We start from the raw sequence: 22,459 nt of genomic DNA, 5'->3' as shown, positions 1-22,459 counted from the left end.
TATTGTTTTAAGTGAACCAATAAACATTTAAATTATTAATATTGTTGTTTAATGTGGTAATCATCAGTTATATATCCTACATAAACAAACTTTTGGAGGTCCTAATAATTTTTTTTTTTGGTCAACCTGCCATCTGGGGGAGGGGATGGAGGAAGGAGGGGAAAAATTGGAACAAAAGGTTTTGCAATTGTCAATGCTAAAAAATTACCCATGCATATAAATTGTAAATAAAAAGCTATAATAAAAAAAAAGAAAGAAAGAAAAGAAAAGAGGGGAAAAAAAGAAAGAGATCAATACCAATTTATTTTAAATTTTTAAAAAATGATTTACATTCAAATGAGTGCAAGCTATACATAAAAAGAACTGAAAATAGAGGATAGGTTGGAATGGGATACCTTCATATGGCATGATAGCAAAGAGTCCCAATAATTTTTAAGTGTGAAGAAGAATTCTGGGATGTGAAAAAGTTTTCGAATCACTGCCAAAGGAATTTATTTTGCTAGATATTTGCTAGATCACATTTATTATAAGAGACGGATTCTACTTAATATATAGAGGTGATGATGGGATGGAAGTGGTAGGTCAATGGGAAGTGATGGGCAAAAGAAAAAGGATCAGTAAAACATTTTTTAATATGGAGAAGAAAATAAAAGGATGCTCAAATATATTGACAAATGTTTTTAAATACCTTATTAATGTTATATTTTATGTATCATGCGAGTATACATATATTCATACAGAAATATTTATTTTTAACTGGTCTTAACAGCCCAGATTCTTCTATACGTTTCGGTTTTTTCACATATTAAAAAGTTTATGATTAAGTTCACAATAAAGAAGAAAATTTTAAAATTTTAATTCAAAAAATGGAATGGGTTGCTTCCAGAATTAGTGGGTTCCTGCTCCTGCGATTCTTCAAGCAAATGCTGGATGACTAATTATTGACCATAGGAGTGAAAGGTTTGAGGCTGACACCCTGAACCTCCAGGAAATTATCTTTTTCTGTGGAGTGAGTTCACTTTACTGTGTCAGTAAGATTCTTAAGAGGGTGGGGGGATTTGTGGAGAAAGAAAAAGGTGACGCCCTCAATCAAGATGGCACTTTCGACGTCATTTGCCCTTCCATTGTGGCCAATGGAGTTGCAGTTTGGGGGCCGGGACCACTACGTTAACCAATTAGGCCTTGCAAGATGCAATGAGGGTGACTGGATCGGAAGCAGCAAAGTAGAGTGGAAGTGGTGCAGGCACAGCTGACACTGTAGGTGATCAAGATGGTGTTGGGTGAGTTTGAGGGGAAGGAGTGGAGGGAGGATCTGGCACCACGAGAAGAGAGCATTCTTGGCTGAACCTGTAATCTTAGAAGGGGACTATGTTTGGGAAATTGGGGAGGTTAATAACTGCTCTTTTTTCATGCGTTCATTTATTCAACATTTATTTGGCACCTATAGTGTGCAAGGGTCAGTGAGTTGTAAAAAAGTATAAATGGATTTTACAATCCCTTAAGGCCTATAATAATGACACTTATAAAGCGCTTTAAGGTTCGTAAAGCACTTTGCATATATTATCTCGCGTGATCCTCCGCTAAGGCCCTGAGAGATAAAGTGCTTTCATCCTAATTGTATAGATGGGAAAACTGAAGTTCACAGGTTAACCATGACTTGCTCAAGATCATCTAGTAATCTGTGTCAATGGAAGGACTTGCTTTGATACTTCCATATCAAGTACGTAAATGCCACCAAAAATTTATGGGCTAAATGCTGGTCTGTCCCCTTCATTTAAAGGGACCCGGAGTAGAAAGCTGCGCTAGTCCTAGAGGGGGGTGGCGTTGCATGATGCAGGAAATGGATATGTCCCCCCATCCCAGAAGTTCTCTGCGAGGGGGTTTGGAAGTTGCTTCCCGAGCATAATGCAGAGCACGAAATAAGCGACTGACAATTTTGTCACTTTCAGTCTTATTGATGTGGTGTTTTATGTTATTTTCACTTACAATTGCTCTGACTTTATAACAAAGTAACAGTTAAGCAAATGAAATGTAACATTTTGTAACTTTGGCAATCTCTTTTCTATTTAAAAAAAAAAAAAAAAAACAACCCGAGCAATAGAAATCGGCCCTCTCCCTTTGTCACATTACCCCACTGGGGAAGGGTGGGGGAAGAAAAGAAAACCAAATTTCTCGTAACAAATATGCAAAGTCAAGCCCAGCAAATTTCCTCCTCTTGACAAGTGAGGAGAGGAGCGAAGCAGTGATTTCCTTCTCTCGTCTTTAAAGGCCGAGAGACCTTTCGGTATTTTTGTTGTTTTGTGTTTGTATTTTTTTGATACGGCTTTCTCGTCTTCCCACGGGGTTCCTTGTGAAAGGAGAAGTAAAACAAAAGTTCATTCATTCATTCAATGAGAATCTATTGGAGCTTTTGCGGCTGGGAGGTTTGCTAGTTTTCGGTTCTCAGGGTCTGTGTTGATTGGTTGGGTCTAGATGATTCTCTCCCCTGCTGAGGAAGGGCGGGGGCTTCCCTGCTTCTTGCTTGTCCCAAAGCATATCGTGTCCTGAAAGTCGGACTTAAAGTGGATCCCCGGACTTGGATGGGGGCGGGGACTTAGTTGCGTTTTCCGGAAGTTCTCGGAAGTGTCCTTTTCCCTGAACTAACATGGTAGCTTTGGCGTCTGTTGCCCTCATCCCTTGTCCAATGGAATTGGGACCGGGCGATGAGTCACCGCGCGACTGGGTCAGTGTCTATCTGATGCAACACATGGGACACGAGGTAATCCGGGAAGGTCCCGCTGCTGCTGTAGTACGCTGCGGGTAGGGTTCGAGACTGGGCTGAAATGGCTTTGGAGGTGACCCACGCTGTCGCTGGGCTCCGGCTGGGTGAGTGTGAGGCCTGGGAGGAGTGCAGCTGCCGGACGAGCTTTCTGGGAAAGCCGCGCAGCGCGAGCATCCGCTCCCTGCGACCCGGGGGAGATAGTGGGGCCCAGTCCGGGGCCCCTGCGGAGATAGCCGACTTTACATGTGAAGCCTGCTGCTGGCCCAGCCTGGCCTAGGGCCTGGGCCATTGTTGCCTGCTCTGGTCATTTTGTGCACCCCTCCCCATCCGCTCCCTTTCCCTTCTCCTCCCCTTCCTGTGAGAAATAGATAATAATCAAAGATTCATTAGAAACCTTGGACCTCCTGATGGACTCATGATTAGTACCGGAAATGTTCGCTCTTAAGGAGTTTTTGCGTTTATTACGTGACCAGATTTGCATTTTCACGTGGTGGGATAGTGGGGTTTTCTTTTATGTTAATAGGATTCTAGATTTAAATCTGCAAGGAACTCTTAAAACTCTTGTGTCACCGCCCCTTTGGTAATGTGGTGAAGTCCGGGGATCTGTGACTTTTTTCCTTAATGGATACAATAAAATACATGGAATTGTAAAGGAACCAATTATATTGAAATACATTTATCAGGATATTTTTAAAAGGCCTTGCTGGCCTGGGTTCATAGACCCCCAGTTAGGAAACCCTCATTTAGCTCCTGGTTTTATTTGGTTTTCCTTATTTTTAAACTAATAAACATTTTTATCTTTCCCTCTCTTTCTGTCCTCCTTTAAAAAAAAAAAAGAAAAGAAAAGCCCAAGTAACAAGTATGCATAATTAAATGAAATAAATTTCCATATGGGCCAAGTTCAAAAATGTTATGGCTTATTCTACATTTTGAGGCTATGACCTTTATTAGGAGATGGGTGGATACTTACTTCATGAATTTTGGTTTGAACTTGCCTTAAAGGGAGTGCTTAAGTCTTTCAGGATTGATTGTCCTCACAATGTAGCTGTTGCATAAATTGTTCTAGTTTTGTTTACTCTACCAGTCATTTTAGTTTTCCTGAATATGCCTCAGTAAAGATCCATTGCGTTAATATACTGGGATTCTGTTTTCCCAACTATACTCCAAATAGCAGATGCCCCTTTAGTTTCCATTTCTTTTGAGTATTTTTCATTTTTAAAGATTAAGGAAGAACTCCCAGAAAAATTAAATGTAGTCAGTGTCATTAAGTTGTAGGAACAATATCAGAATTTGAACTTAAGTCCTCTGATTCTATATCTAGCATTTATCCTATTATATGAGGACACAGATAGCATTAAAATGTAATGGTTTTATTAATGCATGGGGGTGGTCTGTGGTGATTATTAAAATAAATACTGTACTATTTTTTGGTCTATATTGTGCTTCAAGCATATCTTCTATTAAATAAGTAAAGACCAAAAAAAGTTAATATGGTTAGAATAAGTACCTGGTACCTGACATAGTACATATTGACATAGTAAACATGGTTATTCTTTTCTCTCTTTTTATTAACAGGGGAACTCTACGTCTCAGATCGAGAGGGAAGTGATGCAACTGGTGATGGAACAAAGGAAAAACCTTTTAAAACAGGCCTAAAGGTATTTAATCTCTTGTCACCTAAAATTGAATTATACCGGGTTAGCTAGATGGCACAAGTGAATAGAACACGGGCCCTGATGTTAGAAGGACCTCAGTTCAAATCCAGTTTCAGATACTTAATATTTATTTACTAGCTTGTGTGACCTTGGACAAGTCACTTAACTCCAGTTGCTTTAAGGGGAAAAAAATTGAATTATACCTAACAGTATTATGATGGAAGAAGTGATGGACTTGAAGATAAGAATATCCTAGATTCAAATCCTGTTTTCAGTCTTATTAGTTGGCATGTCCTCAGTAAAAACTTCAACTTCAAAGGCTTGAAGTACTTTATAAACTTTGAAGCACCATATAAGTGGTAGAGTGATTGAAGATAACCTCACTCTACTATAACTTCAGAATGCTTAACATGGACTTCTGTATGCTTGATTTACTCCAACCATTTTCCCCCATCTTGCTTTTTTAAAATGTAATACATAAGGAAGTCTGAGTCCAAATCAGTAGATCTGTAGTAATTATAAAAGTCTTTATTGATTTTTTGTTGTTGTTCCAAAAAAAGATTCACACTTTCATTTTGATCCTTAAAAGATTTTATGATGTTCTGACTTAGTTGATTCTTCATGCTTTCTGTAAACTTGTTTTGCCTTTACTTGGTTTTTGAGTTTTTTGTTTTAATCTTTTAGCTTAGGTTATTTATAATGTACTTTAATCGATTTATATCTTGGTGGTAAGCCTAAGTTCCTGATGGGGCTACCTTTGGCATTTGAATTCGGGGCAGCATCTGCCAGAGTAGTCTTGGTTAATAGGCTGTCTGCTTCCCAAGGACCAATTTAAATTTAGAGATGCTCCTTATCAATTAGCTGGTCAGTCAGCGATGAACTTTTTAGATATGAAATATTTTTGAAAGTGTTGGGTGAACTAAAAGAGTAAAAGTTAGGAGTTGCTGTCAACTGTTGTTGTCACAACTGAACAAGAAATACTTTCATAATCAACAAACAATTCCAGTGAGATCTCACAATTTTTTTGTGAGATGGTAAAGGCAGGCATGATTTCTCCCTCTATCACTTCTGCCATTAAGAAGGCACATGTGAAATTATGCAAAACATTTCATATAAGTCATGTTGTGAGAGAAAACATAATCCACCCCCAAAAAAAATTTTCAAGAAAAAGTTTAAAAAAATAAAATTCAATCTCTATTAAGACACAAGCAGTTCTGTTTCTGGGTACAGATAGCATTTTTCATCATAAGTCCTTCAGAATATTCTTGGATCATTGTGTTGCTGGAAATAGCAAAGTCATTCACAGCTGATTATCCCCCACCACTGCTATTACTTTTTACATAGTACATTTCATTTTGCATGAGCTCATGGAGGACTTTACAGTTTTTTCTGAGAGTATCTAGTCATCATTTTTTAAAGATCACTAGTTTTCCATCATAATTATATATCACAGTTTATTCAGCCATTGTTGGGCATCATCTCAGTTTCCAGTTCTTTACCCTGAAAAAAAGAGCTGCTATAAATATTTTTGTACATGTAGATTCTTTTCCTTTTTAAAAAAAAATAATATCTTTTGGGATTTAACTTTTGAGTAAAAATATTATAGTAGTTTACATGATTTATGTTAAAGATTTCCTGATTTCAATTTTTATTACCTTATTTAGGTAATTCAGGACTAAATCATTACTATACAGTATATTCCTTATTATTGTTCTTGTTTATTATAAATTCTGATCTTAGTTCTAATTATTTGATTTGACTGCACAATCTAGACTCAGATAATTCCTATCCCCAAATAATTTTTCCTGTCTTTTAAAATGTAGCCAGTTTAGTTACTTTTCATTATATTTAGTGTTTACCATGTCTAGTGCCAATCAGTTAGTTATTTTGAAGTATTCAAGATAGAGAGGCACAAAGCTTCTATAAAGTAAGGTTTTGCGTTGTCATTTCTTCCTTCTGAATCTTCCTCATTTCTCCTCTTTATGTCTTCCTACCTTTCATTTTTAAGTCACCAAATATCAGAGTAAATGTTGGTTTGATGGAAGTTCTTTAATGAATTTCTCTAGCATTTTATCTGCAGCTACTTATAATGATTTATAACTTGATATTTTTTATATTGGTCTTTTTGTAAATATTTAACCATTAATATTCAATACATGATTCCCAATGTCTCATGAAATGATAGTTCTTATAATTTGGGAATGTACAATGAAAACTGCTTTGTTCACTCAACCCCTTTTCTTTGTATCTCCAAGGAGTATCTCTGTGCCATCCTGTAATGTCCTTCTTTCCTGTTTTCCATTTATAGTAAGAATATTAAAATGGATAGGATTTAGCTCTTTCTGTAATATCCATACATCAGTCATTAAAGTGGATGGTCCATGTGACTCTTAGCGTCCTCCACCCCTTTTTTTCACTCTACCACTGTGACTACAGAAAGAGGAGGATGCCATGTAGGACTTGGCCATTTTTTCATTGTGCGTTGCCCAAGGTTATAATAGTTTAATTTCTAGGTAACCATCTTATTGATAACATGCTCACAATCAGCAGTGTCTGAGACCAGATTTGAACTCCTGTCCTCCTGAATTCAAGGCTGGTGCTCTATCCAATGCGCCACCTAGCTGCCCCTTTGAGCAAGTTGTTTCAATCAGAACTGTAGCTCTGTATTCTAATCTACATTAGAATGATACTATGCTTTTAAAGGGGGGACTCTTTTACAACTTGTTGCTTCCCAATACCCTTACTGCTCTAGAGACTTTATAGCTGTTTTATTGACAAGACTTGACTAGGCTTGACTTCATATTGGTGTCCTTAGTACATAACAGAAGTAAGCAAGTATTAATTGGATAAGGTCAGCACTGCAAGTTTAGGCTAGAATCTGTATAAAAGTTCAGAACAGGGCATAGGTTGATGCAAATAGAAAGGCCACTGTTCTTATGACAGGAGCCTATTCCTTCCTGAACCATTCCCTTGAAAGTCTGAAAAAAATTTCAGTGAGGTGGAGAATTTAGCTATTTATGTATAATTTCAATTAAAAATATTTGTTAAGCAAATGTTAGATACAAAACATTTTACTGGATGCTGATAATAAGGAATAAACTGAAACTCTTTTACCCTAAGGATAGGGGTTGTATCTAAGATTTTATTGATATTAAGGAATTCACAAATAAAGAAACCTCTTCCAACAAAACAGATTGACATTTTATCATAGAGAATTTCGTAGTTAAGTGAATAGTATGTTAGAAACAGGACTTGCTAACTTTAAGATCAATTCTCTATTGACTATACCACATCTCTCTGCCTGCAAAATATATAAATATAAGAAAGGGAATAATGGAAGCAAAGAAATCTCTGTCAAAGGCTTTGGGGGGAATAATTGGGGAAGAAGTTTTGACTGGAGGCATGGGAGAAGACTAGATAGAACATCTGACATTTGCACTTAGCCTTGGATTAATAAAAGAGATCCAGACAAGATTTTTTTTGGAGGGAAGAGGGGAACAGGGTTGTCCTAGTCACTAGAAATGATCCAGCTTGTGGCATGTTGAGGGAAGAACCTCATGGTCCTGCTTTATTGGACCTAATTGTGCAGGAAGGTGAGGTAGGAAGGAGACAAGGGGATGGAGAGAAAAGATGTTTTGTAAGTAAACTTCAGTGTACTTGGCATTTTGGTTAGACATGATAATACGGAAAGGAGAAAAAAAATCAAAGATCTTGCCAATGTTTCAAACTTGATCACTTTTGGAATTCTGATTATTAGAAGTAAGATATTTCTCATTTCTTGATGTCTTAAACAGTTATTTGTATGAGTTTCAGAAATAATAAAATCTGGTCTGTCTACCAGATATCTTTTAAAATATTAAGTGTTTGTATAAGTCTAAAAGTGAGTCACTGGTAGAACAAAAAGGGTACTAATGGGAATTCTCAGGGTCTTAAATCCTGTGTGTTCATTGTCATTTAATCTTTTAAAGCCAGAAGTTTATCTTTGGATAATAATACTTAATTTCATAAGATTGTTTTTAGAATTGATAGAAATAGTGTACATGCAACATGTTATAATTCTTAAACCCCTATATAAATAACAGCTTTTATTCTATCAACATTATATCTAATATTATAAATCTTTTTATTTTTAAGGCTTTGATGACAGCAGGAAAGGAGCCATTTCCTACCATTTATGTAGATTCACAAAAAGAAAATGAGGTTGAGTATCTTAACTTTTTATCATTTTTTTATAAATTTTAGGAATAATTAAGCCTACTAGTAGGCCTTAAGTACATGTTTATTTCTTTTTAGAGATGGGATGTTATTTCCAAGTCACAGCTGAAAAACATTAAAAAAATATGGAACAGGGAACGAATGAAGAATGAATCCCGAGAGCAAAAAGAGGTAAGTAAAGAATTGGCTGTAGTTCTTTTTTTTTCTTCATGTTCGGCAGGTAGAAGCAGTTTTCTAAAAGGTTCTTTATTTTTAACTGTTAGGCTGAAGACATTTTAAGAAGAGAAAAAAACCTAGAAGAAGCAAAGAAAATTACCATTAAACAGGATCCAAATCTTCCAGAGGCAAAATGTGTAAGTAAAAGTGAAATAATTTCATGTCTTTGGGTACATGACAAAAGAATTTTTACATGTTCAGTGTCTTGAAAAGGAATGTAACTGATGAATGTATTCCTTTTTGACTCTTTTCTTCCTTGGCTCTTTCAGTATGAGAAAAGACTTTTTTTTTTTTTTTTTGAGTTAAAAAATAGTTTATCATTTAATAACCAGTGTATCTGATTTGTAGGTAACAGAATCAGATTAGCTTTTTTTTTTTTTTTTTTTTGATCTTTTATTTTTGCTCTACTTAGAGTAAAACAGTCCTCTCTAGTGTTGGTAATGACCTCTTTATTGTCAAATTCAAAGATTTCTTTTCATTTGATGCTGAATTCAGGAAAAAGCAAAGACTGTTTTAGGCAGAATATAGAACACATGGAGGGGAATAATAAGACAAAAGCCTGGACAGGTGGATTGAAAGCCCAATAACGAGGCTTTAAATGCCCAGTTTTGCAATTGGCATTTTGTCCAAGAAGCAACAGAAGCCACTAAAAATTGGCTCAGGGAGTCAGGGACTGATGTGATGAAATTAAGAATATTATTTTTGTAGTTATGTGAAGAATGAATTGGATAGAAAAGAGGCTGGGGACAATAAGGCAGCTACAATAATGTCTTTGTAAGAAGTCATGAACGTTAGACATAGGGAGGTGACTGCATAAGTGACCAACTAGAAATGGATGGGAAACACGTTTTAGAAGTAGAAGTGACCAAAGTCAGCAGCTGGGAGGAGGAAGAATGAAGGATTACTTAAGTGGGAATCTTAGGGTACTCATAGCCTAGCAGAACTGGTATGTAGACACAAAGAAGCTGGTGTACATCTAGGTGGAAATGAATATTTCTTACCTCCTTCCCATTCCTTACTGTTCAGCTTAAGCTATTATAATAACTTCCTGTTATTTTAGTCTCTTCTCTTTCCTTTTATCTTCAACATATTCAGCCAAGTAATCTGTACTTGTTTGATGATCATGTTCTCTACAGAGAATTCTTGACTGGCTGCCCATTGCTTGCTGACTGTTATTCTAGAATTTAAGGCTGACCATGATCTAATTAAAATTTTTTTTTCAAGTATTGTTTCAAATTATTCCCCTAACGTTCTAATGTATTGGGGCTGCTAGATGGTAAAATGGTTAAAAGTGCTAGTCCCGTAGTCAAGAAGCATCATCTTGAATTAAAATATAGCTTGTTTTACATAAACAAAACAAAACAAACTGGCTTACCCATTCAGGGATTATTATTCTTGACTCTTTTTTTTTTTCCTCTTTATCTTGATCATGCCATGGTCCATACCCAGAATGAAATTTCTTTTCAACCTTTTCTTCCACTCTAGTCTCTCACTATTGAAATTACTCCCTTTTTTCCCCAAGACCAATCTTTTCCATGAAAAGACTTACTCCATCCTCCTAAGTTGAAAGTAATTGCTTCTCTGAGGAAATTTTCCTAATATTTTACTTAATTTTTTAACATTTATCAGTTAACCTTCTTTATACAGTAACTATTTATGTATATGATTTTTTCTCCATGTTCTTTTGAGAGCTGAAATGATGCCTTGTTTCATCTTGGTCCCTAATAATACATTCCCATTTACATAGTGGATATTTTGCAGAATTTGGTTGAGTTCTGTATATGCTTTCTGTATAATTGATTTTTTTTTACCTAGTAATTGAAGGGATATTTATAATTGAATATAAATTTATTTTCATTTTTCTCTGATTAACCCCCTAGGCCTATTTACGCCATCTGGGTTTTCCTCTTTACCCTTCTACTTCATAAATTAAGAATCTCTTATCTTTACTATTTTTTCATGGATCATCCATTCCCAAGTATCACGATGTACTTATAATAGTAATTCTTATAAAAGCGTTTATAATAGGGGTGCTGTTCTGATCAGGATTTGAGATTTTTTTGTTGCTTCATTGAATAAGTTCTCTTTTATAACTTCAGGGAAAAGAAGTAATATGGAACCATTTTTATCAACTGGTCAAATTCAGGGAGGAAACATTCATGTTTGGGGATCTGTTGCAAATAAGATCCATATGACTGAAACTTCCAGATGGCTTTAATTTTCTACTTTATTCTGGATTAGAAATCAAGAGAACAACTTTTACAAATAACTTTCTAACCTTAAGTAAGATTTCTGATGTTTCTTTCAGTTCTAATATTTTATGATCACCTTTCTGACTCAGTTTCATGATCTCTAAAATAAGGATAACATCTGCATTGTCTGTCTTCCAGCAGATATTGTGGGGATTGTTATGTGTTTCAATTTTATGGGCTGAATCATTGCATTTATACTCTTATACCACCTTTTCCTTTTCTGACCACTTGGCTAGTTTAAGGAAGATGTTTTGAATATTATTTCTATTTTTTTTTTTTAACACCCCTGCCACTCCCAGATTTTATATTGCCTATTGATTTTATGGTTTTTATGATTCCATTGTCCAAATCTTTGGTAGGAAGTTGGGTTGTGAGATAAATGCTGAATTAATTAATCACTTGTAATCTTACTTGACAGGTAAAGATTTGTGCTTTGGAAGCACATCGAGGGCAACGTGTGAAGGTGTTTGGCTGGGTCCACAGGTTACGTAGGCAAGGTAAGTTCACCTTTCTATGTTAAATTTAAAGTTTAGTAGACATAACCAGAATGAAGAACTTTTTCAATATTTACTTATAAGCAGTAAGTATTAAACTGAATGCATTGATCCCATGTTACAGAAAGTCTTCCAGACCACATTGATGTTTTTCTCTTAGTATTTCCTTCCTTCTTTTCTTTCTGCTTACCCTCCCCCCAAAAAGAGGAAAAAACAGTTTTCCCCCTGTATTTTTCCTTTTCTCTAAGAGACCCAGGATAAATTCATTTTGACTGCATTTCCCTTCCCTTGGACTGATCTGCTAAGTTTCTTTGTGGTCCAAAGTCAAGAGATTGCCAGCTCTGCCCTTTACTTCACATGAGATCCTTTATTTTTTGTGGGCCTCAGTGAGATGTTGGACTAGATCAGCACTTCTTAACCTGGGATCTCTGAACTTAAAAAAAAAAAAAAAAAAAAAAAAAACCTGTTAACTATATTTCCATATAACTGGTTTTCTTTGTAAGTTAATATATTTTGTATATTTAAATAAGTTATTCTGAGAAGGCATATGTAGGTTTCAGCAGGCTTCCACAGGAATCCATAAGGTCCTAATTCTAGGATCTTGGATAAATTACAGCCTCTCTAAATTTTAGTTTGTTAATCTTTACAATAAGGAATTACTATTACAGGGTAAAAAATAGAATTTCTTTGTTATTCTGTGTTTTATTTTATGTTTAAAAACCTTATTATGAGAATGGATCTCTGGCCTTTGCCATAATGGAAAAAAAGATTACAATCTGGACTAGAATGGCTGAGTTTTCACCTGTAGAATTCTGTAAAACTAACTTGATATGTGGTCTTACTCATGTCATTTTACACTATTTTGTGTTTATTAATCTGCTACTATGAATAATTCCTATGCTACTTAAACTAAATTATGAGATGATTTTATTTTTAATGAGGATCTTAGCATAATAGATATAAATGAGTACTTATTTCTCAGAAAACAGAAGGATGGGGAGTTTGACAAACTCACTAAACTTTTGTTTAATATTTGTATACACTGCTATGTAAATGGTGAATTATAAAGATCTTAATAGCATCTCTAAGGAAAAAAATTACTTTTCTTTTTATTTTTAGGGAAGAATTTAATGTTTCTTATATTAAGAGATGGTACAGGATATCTTCAGTGTGTCTTGTCAGATGAACTGGTAATTGTTTTTCCCTTTTTTCTATTATCATAGAATTCTAACAGATACTTTAAACGTCTGATAAACCATTTGAGTTCTATGAATTTCAAGATGATCTGTAGATTTCTTTTTTTTTTTTTTTAATGGCCCATCTTTTAAAATATGCAAGTAATTTGATATGTGGCTTTTAGTGAAAAGATAGCTTTTAGCTTTTTAGTAAATTATTTTTTGAAACTAGATTTGAAAAAAAAGCTTAAGTAATATTTTGTTGGTGAGAATCTAAGAAATTACTTATGAATTATGGGTGAAGTCACTGAATAAAAAGATTTGAGATAATTTATTGCATTGTTGCTTTGAATTGTGATTTAGTTACTTATATTTTGTTTCTAAGTCCTTTCACAGTTTCTAGTCATACACCCTCACAGTGTCCCTACATTCCAATTTCTTCTTAAGAAAAAATAAATAAAAATTTTTGCCAAGCATTAAGAGTAAAGACATTATGTTCAGAATTTGAAAGAACTATTGTTTGTAAACAATACCCACATTTTCTTTACATTGTCATCTAATTAAGCAAGAGTGAGTAGAAGATTCTGCTAAAAAACTACCTTCTTTCTTCTATAGTGTCAGTGTTACAATGGAGTGGTCTTGTCTACAGAGAGTAGTGTGGCAGTATATGGAACACTCAATCTTACACCAGAAGGCAAGCAGGTAAGTGTGTGGAATTATTTATCCAAAAATGCCTTAAATAATATTTAATAAGAGAAAAATTCCACATTAAAATTATGAGATTTTAAGTGTTTGTCCTATAGTTAACAGACATAACACATCAATAGCGGCTAATTGGTTGCAAATGAAAGAATTCGGCTTTTGGTGGAGGAAAAAGTAATGTGATTATTTAGCCACCAGAGGGAGCTCACCAAATCATAGATATTGGCAAATATTTCTAGAAAGGCAACTTGGATTTGTGTGTAAGATTGGATTTAAGATATTAAAATTTCTTTGTGAGCATCATAATTGAAAAATAGCAGGAGTTAAATTTTTGTCCCAGCAACTATCTTCTTTCTTAACCATCTCCAAATTAACTTCCTTATTTTTTGTTCAGCCACATTATATAGAACACTTATCTTGCCTTAATGATTCATGGGGGACTGATTTTTTTTATCATGTGTTCCAGATATAAAACTATTTTATATTTACATTTAAATGGTCCTTTTCAGTTTGGGTAAATGTTAAGGTTTTTTAAAACCATTAGCCACAATCTGAAAGACTGAACTGTATGTCGTCAGTGGATAGAGTAACTGACTTCAGAATCAGGAAGTCTTGAGTTCAAGTCCTATCTGTGTTACATCTGGCTGTGTGACCCTGAGAAAGTTTCTCAACCTCTCAGTACTTCCAGCTGACTCTTTAAGATTTGTGAGTTAAAATTTGTTAATTCCTATACTGGAAATTCCTTTTCCTAACAAAATTACAGGTTTGGGTTAGCCTCCTAATCAAAATTCATAATGACTTAAATTAGGATTATTGAATAGTATGAATCTGTTTTGTTTTTAATTCTTTTTGTTCCTCTTCTTTTCCCTCCCCCCCTCCCCCCCCATCCTTTTTTATATACCTAGGCACCAGGAGGCCATGAGCTGAGCTGTGACTATTGGGAATTGATTGGTTTAGCTCCTGCTGGAGGAGCTGATAACCTTATAAATGAAGAATCTGATGTAGATGTCCAGCTTAATAACAGATACATGATGATCCGAGGAGAGAACATGTCCAAAATCTTGAAAGCGCGTTCAGTGGTCACCAGATGCTTTAGAGATCACTTTTTTGATAGGGGATATTATGAAGTAAGCATTATGTACTTTTTTGCTGTATAAAGTTGTGGGTGGTTTGTTTGGGGGAGGGTTAAGGATTTTTTTTTTTTTTTTCCTGTTTTAGAATACTAAAGGCAAGTTGTCATTTTAAAGTTTTTTTTTTAAAGTATTCGTGTCTTTTTTTTTTTTTTTTTTTTTCCTTTTAAACAGGTCACTCCTCCAACATTAGTACAAACACAGGTAGAAGGTGGTGCCACACTTTTCAAGCTTGACTATTTTGGAGAGGAGGCATTTTTGACCCAGTCATCACAGTTGTATTTGGAGACTTGCATCCCCGCTTTGGGAGATGTCTTTTGTATTGCTCAGTCATATAGAGCAGAACAATCCAGGACTCGAAGACATCTAGCAGAGTATGGGAGTACAATTCTTTTTTGTTTTTTTTTAATCTTCACAGGAAAAGCAAGTTGTGTGATGTCTTTGTAGCAAGACTTGTATATAGGATATATGTGAGAAGTAATTGGAAAATTTTGCTTACCTTAAAAGTAGTCAATTATGATACTCAGAAGTGGAATAGAAGAAATGTACATATGGGTTCACTATGACTTTATCCTCTAATTGTTAGAATAAGTAAGAAATTGTTGGTTTTAAGAGATTCCATTGTTATTGCTATTGGAATGCTATAATCCTAGACAGTTTTCCATTATTAAAATTCTTGCATTAGAGTAAAATTAAGTCAAAAACCCAGTGGCCCTGAAATGTTTTGGTGTCATCTATTTCTTCAGGTACACTCACATTGAAGCTGAGTGCCCTTTCCTGACTTTTGATGACCTTCTAAACCGTTTGGAAGACCTGGTTTGTGATGTAGTAGACAGGGTCTTGAAATCACCTGCAGCAAGTTTATTATATGACCTCAATCCGGTATGCATTCTACTCAGAATTCTTTTGAGTACCTACATAGATTAATGTGATGAACTCAAACAGTTGAAAAATTTAAGACCAAAAATGACTGGCTTATCATTTTAGTTTTGTACTAATTTTGGTTTATATAAGAGAGTGTTCTTGATGATTTATCTACTATGTACTTAAAAGTATGTATTTATTACTGTTTGACCGATTATAAATGTTTTCTAGTTTTGGTTAAAAAAAAAGTCTTAAACTGATATATATAGATGCCTGCTCTGCAGTTCTTCACACCTTTTGGCAATGAAGCTTAGGCATTCAGCATCACTTAAATCCTAAATGATTTACTGAGTGTTTCATAGGGATACTTTTAGTAGTAATGTTTGGGAAATCCATTTTCTTTTTAGTAATAAACATAGATGAATGTAACTAATAAATTTGTAACAGCAAACTCATGTCAATTTGCCTAACATGTTGACAATCAATTTTTAACCATCAGGAACCAATTGCCTTGATGGCTAATAGCTTCTTTAATTCCTCTGATTTGCTAATTTTGAACCAAGTAGTTCAGTTGGTTAGAACATAGTACAATTGAAAGCATAGTTACACATTGTAGTATACATTTGCTTTTGTTCAGAGGAAGGAACATTTCTTTGCCATGGGTTGACTTTAAAAGATGTACTTTTGGTCACTGAGGCAAGTCATTCTGGGGTTTGCTTTCATCGTCTATAAAAATGAAGGCACTGATTATTTAAAATTATGTTTTTTTCATTATAGACTTTCACACCCCCCAAAAGACCTTTTAAACGGATGAACTACTCAGATGCCATCGTGTGGCTAAAGGAACATGATGTAAAGAAGGAGGATGGCACCTATTATGAATTTGGAGAAGTAAGAAATATCTCCTCTCTTGGTTTTTCTTTTGAAGGGGATATTGCATGTTATTGGAGCACATTTTTTATCTTAAAAAAATGTAAGTGATAAGCATCTGTCTGGTTTCATCTTTTAATTTTTCCATCCTTATTTTTCCTTGACATCAGTATTATTTTCTTGGAAGAAAATAACCATGATTTTCTGGACCAAGTGATAACATTTTACCCAAGTCTTTGTTTATTCCTTTGCTAAATCAGGAGTAAAAAGAAATAGTGTAGCCATTGAAGGTACAGTACAGTGAGATGGTTAAGGATGATGAAAAGCCATGATATAACTAGATGGCGCAGTAGATAGAGCACCAGCCATGAACTCAGGAGGACCTGAGTTCAAATGTGACCTCAGACACTTAATACTTCCTAGCTGTGTGATCCTGGGCAAGTCACTTAATCCCAGTTGCCTCAGCAAAAAAAAAAAAAAAAAAAATGATAATAAACCTTTTTTAAGTGCTTAGCAGATGCTTTGTGGAGGTAACTTTTAGAGGATATACTGTCAAATCTCGTGTACCCTGTTATAAAGTATAAATAATTTGAGAGGTTTCTTGTTTATTGTTGATCAAGAATTATCAGGAAATGCCAAAGATTCTCATAATTACATATGTAATATTATATATACATGATAGTAATATTCTTTTAAGTATCTTTATCAATTTGTATGTTAGCTACAATTTCTTGTTATAACTTGAATATTTAAAAGGTAAAGCACTGAAATGCATAATTACTCAGACATATACTTAAAAACACAAAAGGATGTATGTGAAAACTGGCTTGGTTTATACCAACTAATGTTTTTAACTATTTTTAGCTAACTATACTAATCTTGTAAATATGACATTTTGGATGTGTTAGCCAAAGTATAAGTGATATTGCAGGTAAAAGAGTTGCAAATAGTCCTGAGTGTTTATAGATGGCTATGATTAATAATGTGTTTTCCATGTATATGGTTAATATTCTGAAACCTTCACTGATTTACTTAATGCTCATGAACTAGTGAAACTTTAGAGCTAGACATATTGTAATAATAACAGATAGCCAAGTTCACTGGTTCCTAATTTCACTGTAACAACAGTTTCATTATAAATACATATAACCTAATAGATTATATATTTTTGCTATTTTCCTAATAGCAAAATAGTGTCTGAATTCCTATATAGTATTCAAGGAGGGCAGATGTCTTTATTATAACTATTCATATAGCTATTTCTTCAAGTATTTTGAAGCATGTTAAATTGCTTGTTTTGAAAGTGAGACTAACCCCCTCCTTCCCCCCCTTACTTTTTGTGACTTGTTTTAGTATGTAGCATCAATAGGACAAAGGCCTGGTGCAAAGGGAGAGAGCTCCTGGTGTCTTGTTGCATTTCTAGTTGTAAATGTTAATGAAGTCTTGTTTAACCTCAGGATATCCCAGAAGCCCCTGAGAGACTGATGACAGACACCATTAATGAACCAATCTTGCTGTGTCGATTTCCTGTAGAGATCAAGTCCTTCTATATGCAGCGATGTCCTGAGGATTCCCGGCTTACTGAATCTGTCAGTTGGTGATTCAAGTAGTATTAGGAGTCTTTCTTTTTAAGGGGGTGGGGATCACTCTATGGAATGCTATGGAAATTTATTGTTTAAAACCTCAAATATTTTTTTCCATATTCAAAATTATAAATTTTTTCCAAAATTGTTGCTAAGAAGTGGGCCCGTTTTTTTTTTTTTTTTTTTTTTTTTTTTTTTTTTGTTTTGTTTTGTTTTGTTTTGTTTTGTTTTAAATTTTGTTAAATTTTAGCATTGTCAAAATAAGCATTGGAAGTGCTTCTTATAAGAGCACAATTCTAGCTTAAGTAGTTAACAGAGTAATTTAGTTTGCTAGTTAGGTACTAGCAGTTTTATACAACATCTTGTTCTCTTATCTTTATTTTTTAGGTAGATGTGTTGATGCCTAATGTTGGTGAGATTGTGGGAGGTTCCATGCGTATCTGGGATAGCGAAGAACTGCTAAAGGGATATAAGAGAGAGGGTATTGACCCTACTCCCTACTACTGGTATACTGATCAGGTAAATAGAATTTAAGGGGAAAAGTTTTTTGGAGCTTATTGACAATCTCTATTTGATACAACATGGTCGTCTTTGCAGATAAATAACAGCATAGTTTTTCTTGCAAAATTTTATAAAATTGAATTAAATGGACACTTTAAGTTTAGCTTAGATATTTTTTGCTTTCTAATTTGTGACTTAGTATCTTCTTGATAATAGCAAATTATTACCTTATATTTGGACTTTGTTAGGATCTTTAATGTTGAGCTCTAACTTTACTAGGATGGGATAATTACTGAAATTATTATTGCATCAGATTGGAGGATTTAATATAGTTCAGAAAGCCTTCTTACAGTTGGTGATCCCATCCGTCCCCCTTCATTAGCTTTCATTTTCTACAACTCTCATTTTAGCTACTATTTACAAATTTGCAGTTGCCTCTTGGACATCTACACCTAGATTTTCTATTGGAAACTGAAACCTCAAATTCTGAAATCCAACTCTTCATTTTTTCCTGAAAACCTGTTGTTCTTCTGGTCTTTACTGTGTCTTTTAATGCTGTCTCTCTTCTCCTAATCACTTATTCTTAAGGTCTCAGAGGCATCTTCTTATTTCTAGTACTCTCCCCATACATTGTTAGCAGCCAAGCTTAATTAATTATCTTTACAATATCTATTGCATCTGTCTTCTTTTTGCCATTTCCAGTATGATACCACTCCAGGTCAGATTTTTATTAGTCTTCCTAAGACTAATTTAATATATTTGTAATTTTTTATCTACCTCTGGCCTCCCCTTCTAAACGGACTTTCACTCCACTGCTAGAAGTTTTTATTGGTTTTCTATCCTCCAGAAGACAAGGGCTAAGCTCCTTATGTTGGAAGTCAAGTCCTGCAATGTGGTTCCAGTTTAGCTTTGTCTCCATTTGTTATTTGGCCAAATCAGACTACTTACCTATATACTGTGCTTTTTACATCTTATGTCGTACAGCTTCTCAGGCCTGACGTGGTCACCTCCCTTCCCCCATTTCCAATGAAATTTTATCTGATCTTTAAAGCACATTTCAATTGCCATTTCTTACATTGAAACCTCTTTATTTCTTCTAAGCTAGAAGTGAGCTTTTGTAACATCCTTGGAATGAGCTCAGGATTTGTAGTAAGAACTGAAGTCTCAGCACCGTCCTTTTTTGGCTATGTCACTTTGGACAAATCATTTTATTTCTCTGAGCCTATGTTTGCTTTTCTAACCAGTGAGCTCCTTCCAGCTCTAAATTTTTTTTTTTTATGCACTTAGAATATTCTATTATCTTAGAGCTATTTGTACACATATCTTCCTTCCACTAGATTATATATTCTTTGAACATAGGACAAGTGTTTTGTCTGATTTGTCTTTGTATCCCCTTCAGCATCTGAGTGTCCTTCTTTCACATAGTATTTAATGAATGTTTGCTATTTGGTTTTGGAATAAGATGACATTTGAAAATTGGCATTTAACTTTTGTTTTGTTTTGTTTTGTTTTTGACAGAGAAAGTATGGTACATGCCCTCATGGAGGGTATGGCTTGGGCTTGGAACGTTTCTTAACTTGGATTTTGAACAGATACCATATCCGAGATGTGTGCCTGTACCCACGCTTTGTCCAGCGCTGTAAACCCTAAGTGTCCAGTGAATTACAGCAATAAGAAAGGGTACACACAGCTTAATGGGAAGATACAACTTCCCCAAATGAAATGATCCTTTTATTTTTGTCGCATCAGAGTATCACTGTTTGTCTTATCTGTTCTCATGACATAAAATAAGTCACAATTATTTGGGATGTCCCAAAAATAAAAATGACTTCAAGTGATATTTATGTTGTCATTCTTAGAAAAATAATTTCCATTATAAACATTGGGAAAGAGATACTGTGGCATATTAGTATGCAGTTAGTTAATAATAAATTTCAGTTCCTGATTATGAACTATACAGGACTGTTTGTCTCATAGTACCATTTACCACTGACACCAGGTATTTTTACTTTATCCTTGTGACACTTGAATTTTTTATGTTCTTTTTTGTGCTACTGCTGTTCCATATTTTGTGATTTGCAGCATCTTATTCTGTCAGTGAATTAAGAATCAAAATTGGAATAAAATTGACATCTAATACAATGTTAAAGATTTGATTGCTTCTGTATAAATGTCATTCTACTATGGATACTGGAATAAAATGAATCATTTTCTTGGGTTTTGTTTTACTTTATTATTATCTGATAAGCATTCCAAAGTTTAAATGTACTGAAACAATTTTGTTTATTGTAGAAATAAAAGAATTTTCAGGTTTCTTCAAATTGTTGTTTAATTAAGGCCAAAAAGGTAGATGGCAGTATAAGCACCGTTTGGGGGGAGGGTAATTAATTTGCAAGGTCTTTGTTCCACTTTTCTGAAGAATCAGATTGCTTTTCTTCTCTGGCATTTCCATAAATAATCAAGGATAAATGAACTCCAAAAAAGTTTTAAGCTGGAATATTAATATATTGATTAATAATTAATACAAATAGTTTGAACTATTTCATCATGTCTTGGAATCTGATCTGAGCTATTTTATTCATTCTTGCTGTACTTACTGAATTATTCCAGCTCAGATTCAGTTAATTAAGAATGCATGTTATATATACTCCATTTACTGTAATCTTAAAAAATAAAGGATAACATGTAGAAATAAATTTTGCTTGGATAATTTTTTCATAATCATAAATCTCTTACCAATGTTCTGTTTTCATTTTGGTATTTTTTTTTCCCCAAATGCAAAATTTTCTGCATTCACCTTTGTAAAACCTTGCATTCCAAATTTTTCTCCCTCTTCTCCCATCCTCCTAGCTTCTCAAGATAGCAAATGATCTGATATAGGCTAAAAGTGCAATTCTAAACATATTTCCACATTTGTCATGCTGAACAAGAAAAATCTGATCAAAAGGAAAAAAATGCAAGAAAGGGGGAAAAAAAGCCAACAACTATGCTTTGATTCAGTCTCAGTTGTCTCTCTGGATGCAGATGGCACTTTTCCAAGTCTTGGAATTATCTTGGATCAAGGGTTGTGATAAAGGCTTCATTTCTAAAATATGTAGAGAACTAACTCAAATTTATGAGAATACAAGCCATTCTTTAGTTGATAAATGACCAATTTTCAGATGAAATTAAAGCCATTCTAGTTACATTTAAAAATAATTCTAAATTGGGGCAGCTAGGTGGCTCATTGGGTACACCGCCAGCCCTGAAGTCAGGAGGATCTGAGTTCAAATGTGACCTCAGACACTTTAACACCTAGCTGTGTGATACTGGGCAAATCACTTGATCCAAATTGCCTCAGGGGAAAAATATTCTAAATTGCTATTGTTTAGAGAAATGCAAAGTAAAACTCTGAGGTACCACTCTACAGCTTTCAGATTGGTTTAAGAAGACAAGGAAAAGATAACTGTTGGAGATGAGGGAAAATTGGGATACTAAGATATTGTAGTTGTGATTTCAACGATTCTGGAGAGCAATTTGTAACTACGCCCAAAGGACTATCAAACTATGCATACCCTTTGATCCAGCAGTGTATCTACTTGTCCTGTATCCCAAAGAAATAAGGGGAAAGAATCCACATGTGCAAAAGTGTAGCAGCCCTTTTGGTAGTGGCAAGGAACTGGAAACAATGGATGCCCATCAATTGGAGAATGGCTGAATAAGTTATGATATATGAATGTTATGGAATATTATTGTTCTATAAGAAACGATCAGCAGGATGATTTCAGAAAGGCCTAGAGAGGCTTAAATGAACTGAGGGTAAGTAAAATAAATAGAATCAAGAGAATGTTGTACACAGCAAGATTTTTTTCACAACAATTAGGTGATTCAAGGCAATACCAATGTACTTGTAATGGAAATGCCATCTGTATCCAGATAGGGAACTATGAGGACTGAAAGTGGATAACAGTAATATTTTCACCTTTTTTGTTGTTTGCTTGCTTGTTTTTTCCATTATTTTTCCTTTTTGATCTGATTTTTCTTGTGCAGCATGATAAATGG

General features: G+C 34.5%; 1 protein-coding gene across 4 annotated transcripts; it reads left to right on the top strand.

Annotated features, from left to right (window-relative positions):
- The first annotated feature begins 1,186 nt into the window (after positions 1–1,186).
- Positions 1,187–21,114, top strand: NARS1 (asparaginyl-tRNA synthetase 1). Of its 4 annotated transcripts, none has more exons than XR_012484416.1 (15): positions 1,187–1,280; positions 4,337–4,419; positions 8,551–8,616; positions 8,710–8,802; positions 8,895–8,984; positions 11,518–11,596; positions 12,713–12,783; positions 13,384–13,470; positions 14,376–14,597; positions 14,775–14,974; positions 15,347–15,482; positions 16,242–16,355; positions 17,792–17,931; positions 18,309–18,436; positions 19,937–21,114. XR_012484416.1 is itself a non-coding variant. In XM_074279434.1 (15 exons), the coding sequence occupies exons 1-15, from the start codon at positions 1,271–1,273 to the stop codon at positions 20,066–20,068; spliced, it is 1,647 nt and encodes a 548-aa protein (XP_074135535.1). In that variant the 5' UTR covers positions 1,188–1,270; the 3' UTR covers positions 20,069–21,114. The 4 variants fall into 4 exon arrangements, 2 of the variants coding, with proteins under 2 accessions (XP_074135535.1, XP_074135533.1); XM_074279434.1 differs by having other exon boundaries at positions 1,188–1,280; positions 17,792–17,923; positions 18,305–18,436; XR_012484415.1 differs by lacking the exon at positions 1,187–1,280 and adding an exon at positions 2,711–2,865.
- Positions 21,115–22,459: the final 1,345 nt, after the last annotated feature.

The sequence above is a fragment of the Sminthopsis crassicaudata genome, chromosome 1 (assembly GCF_048593235.1).
Source record: "Sminthopsis crassicaudata isolate SCR6 chromosome 1, ASM4859323v1, whole genome shotgun sequence".
Lineage (NCBI taxonomy): Eukaryota > Metazoa > Chordata > Mammalia > Dasyuromorphia > Dasyuridae > Sminthopsis > Sminthopsis crassicaudata.
This window is presented reverse-complemented; position numbering and strand designations above follow the sequence as displayed.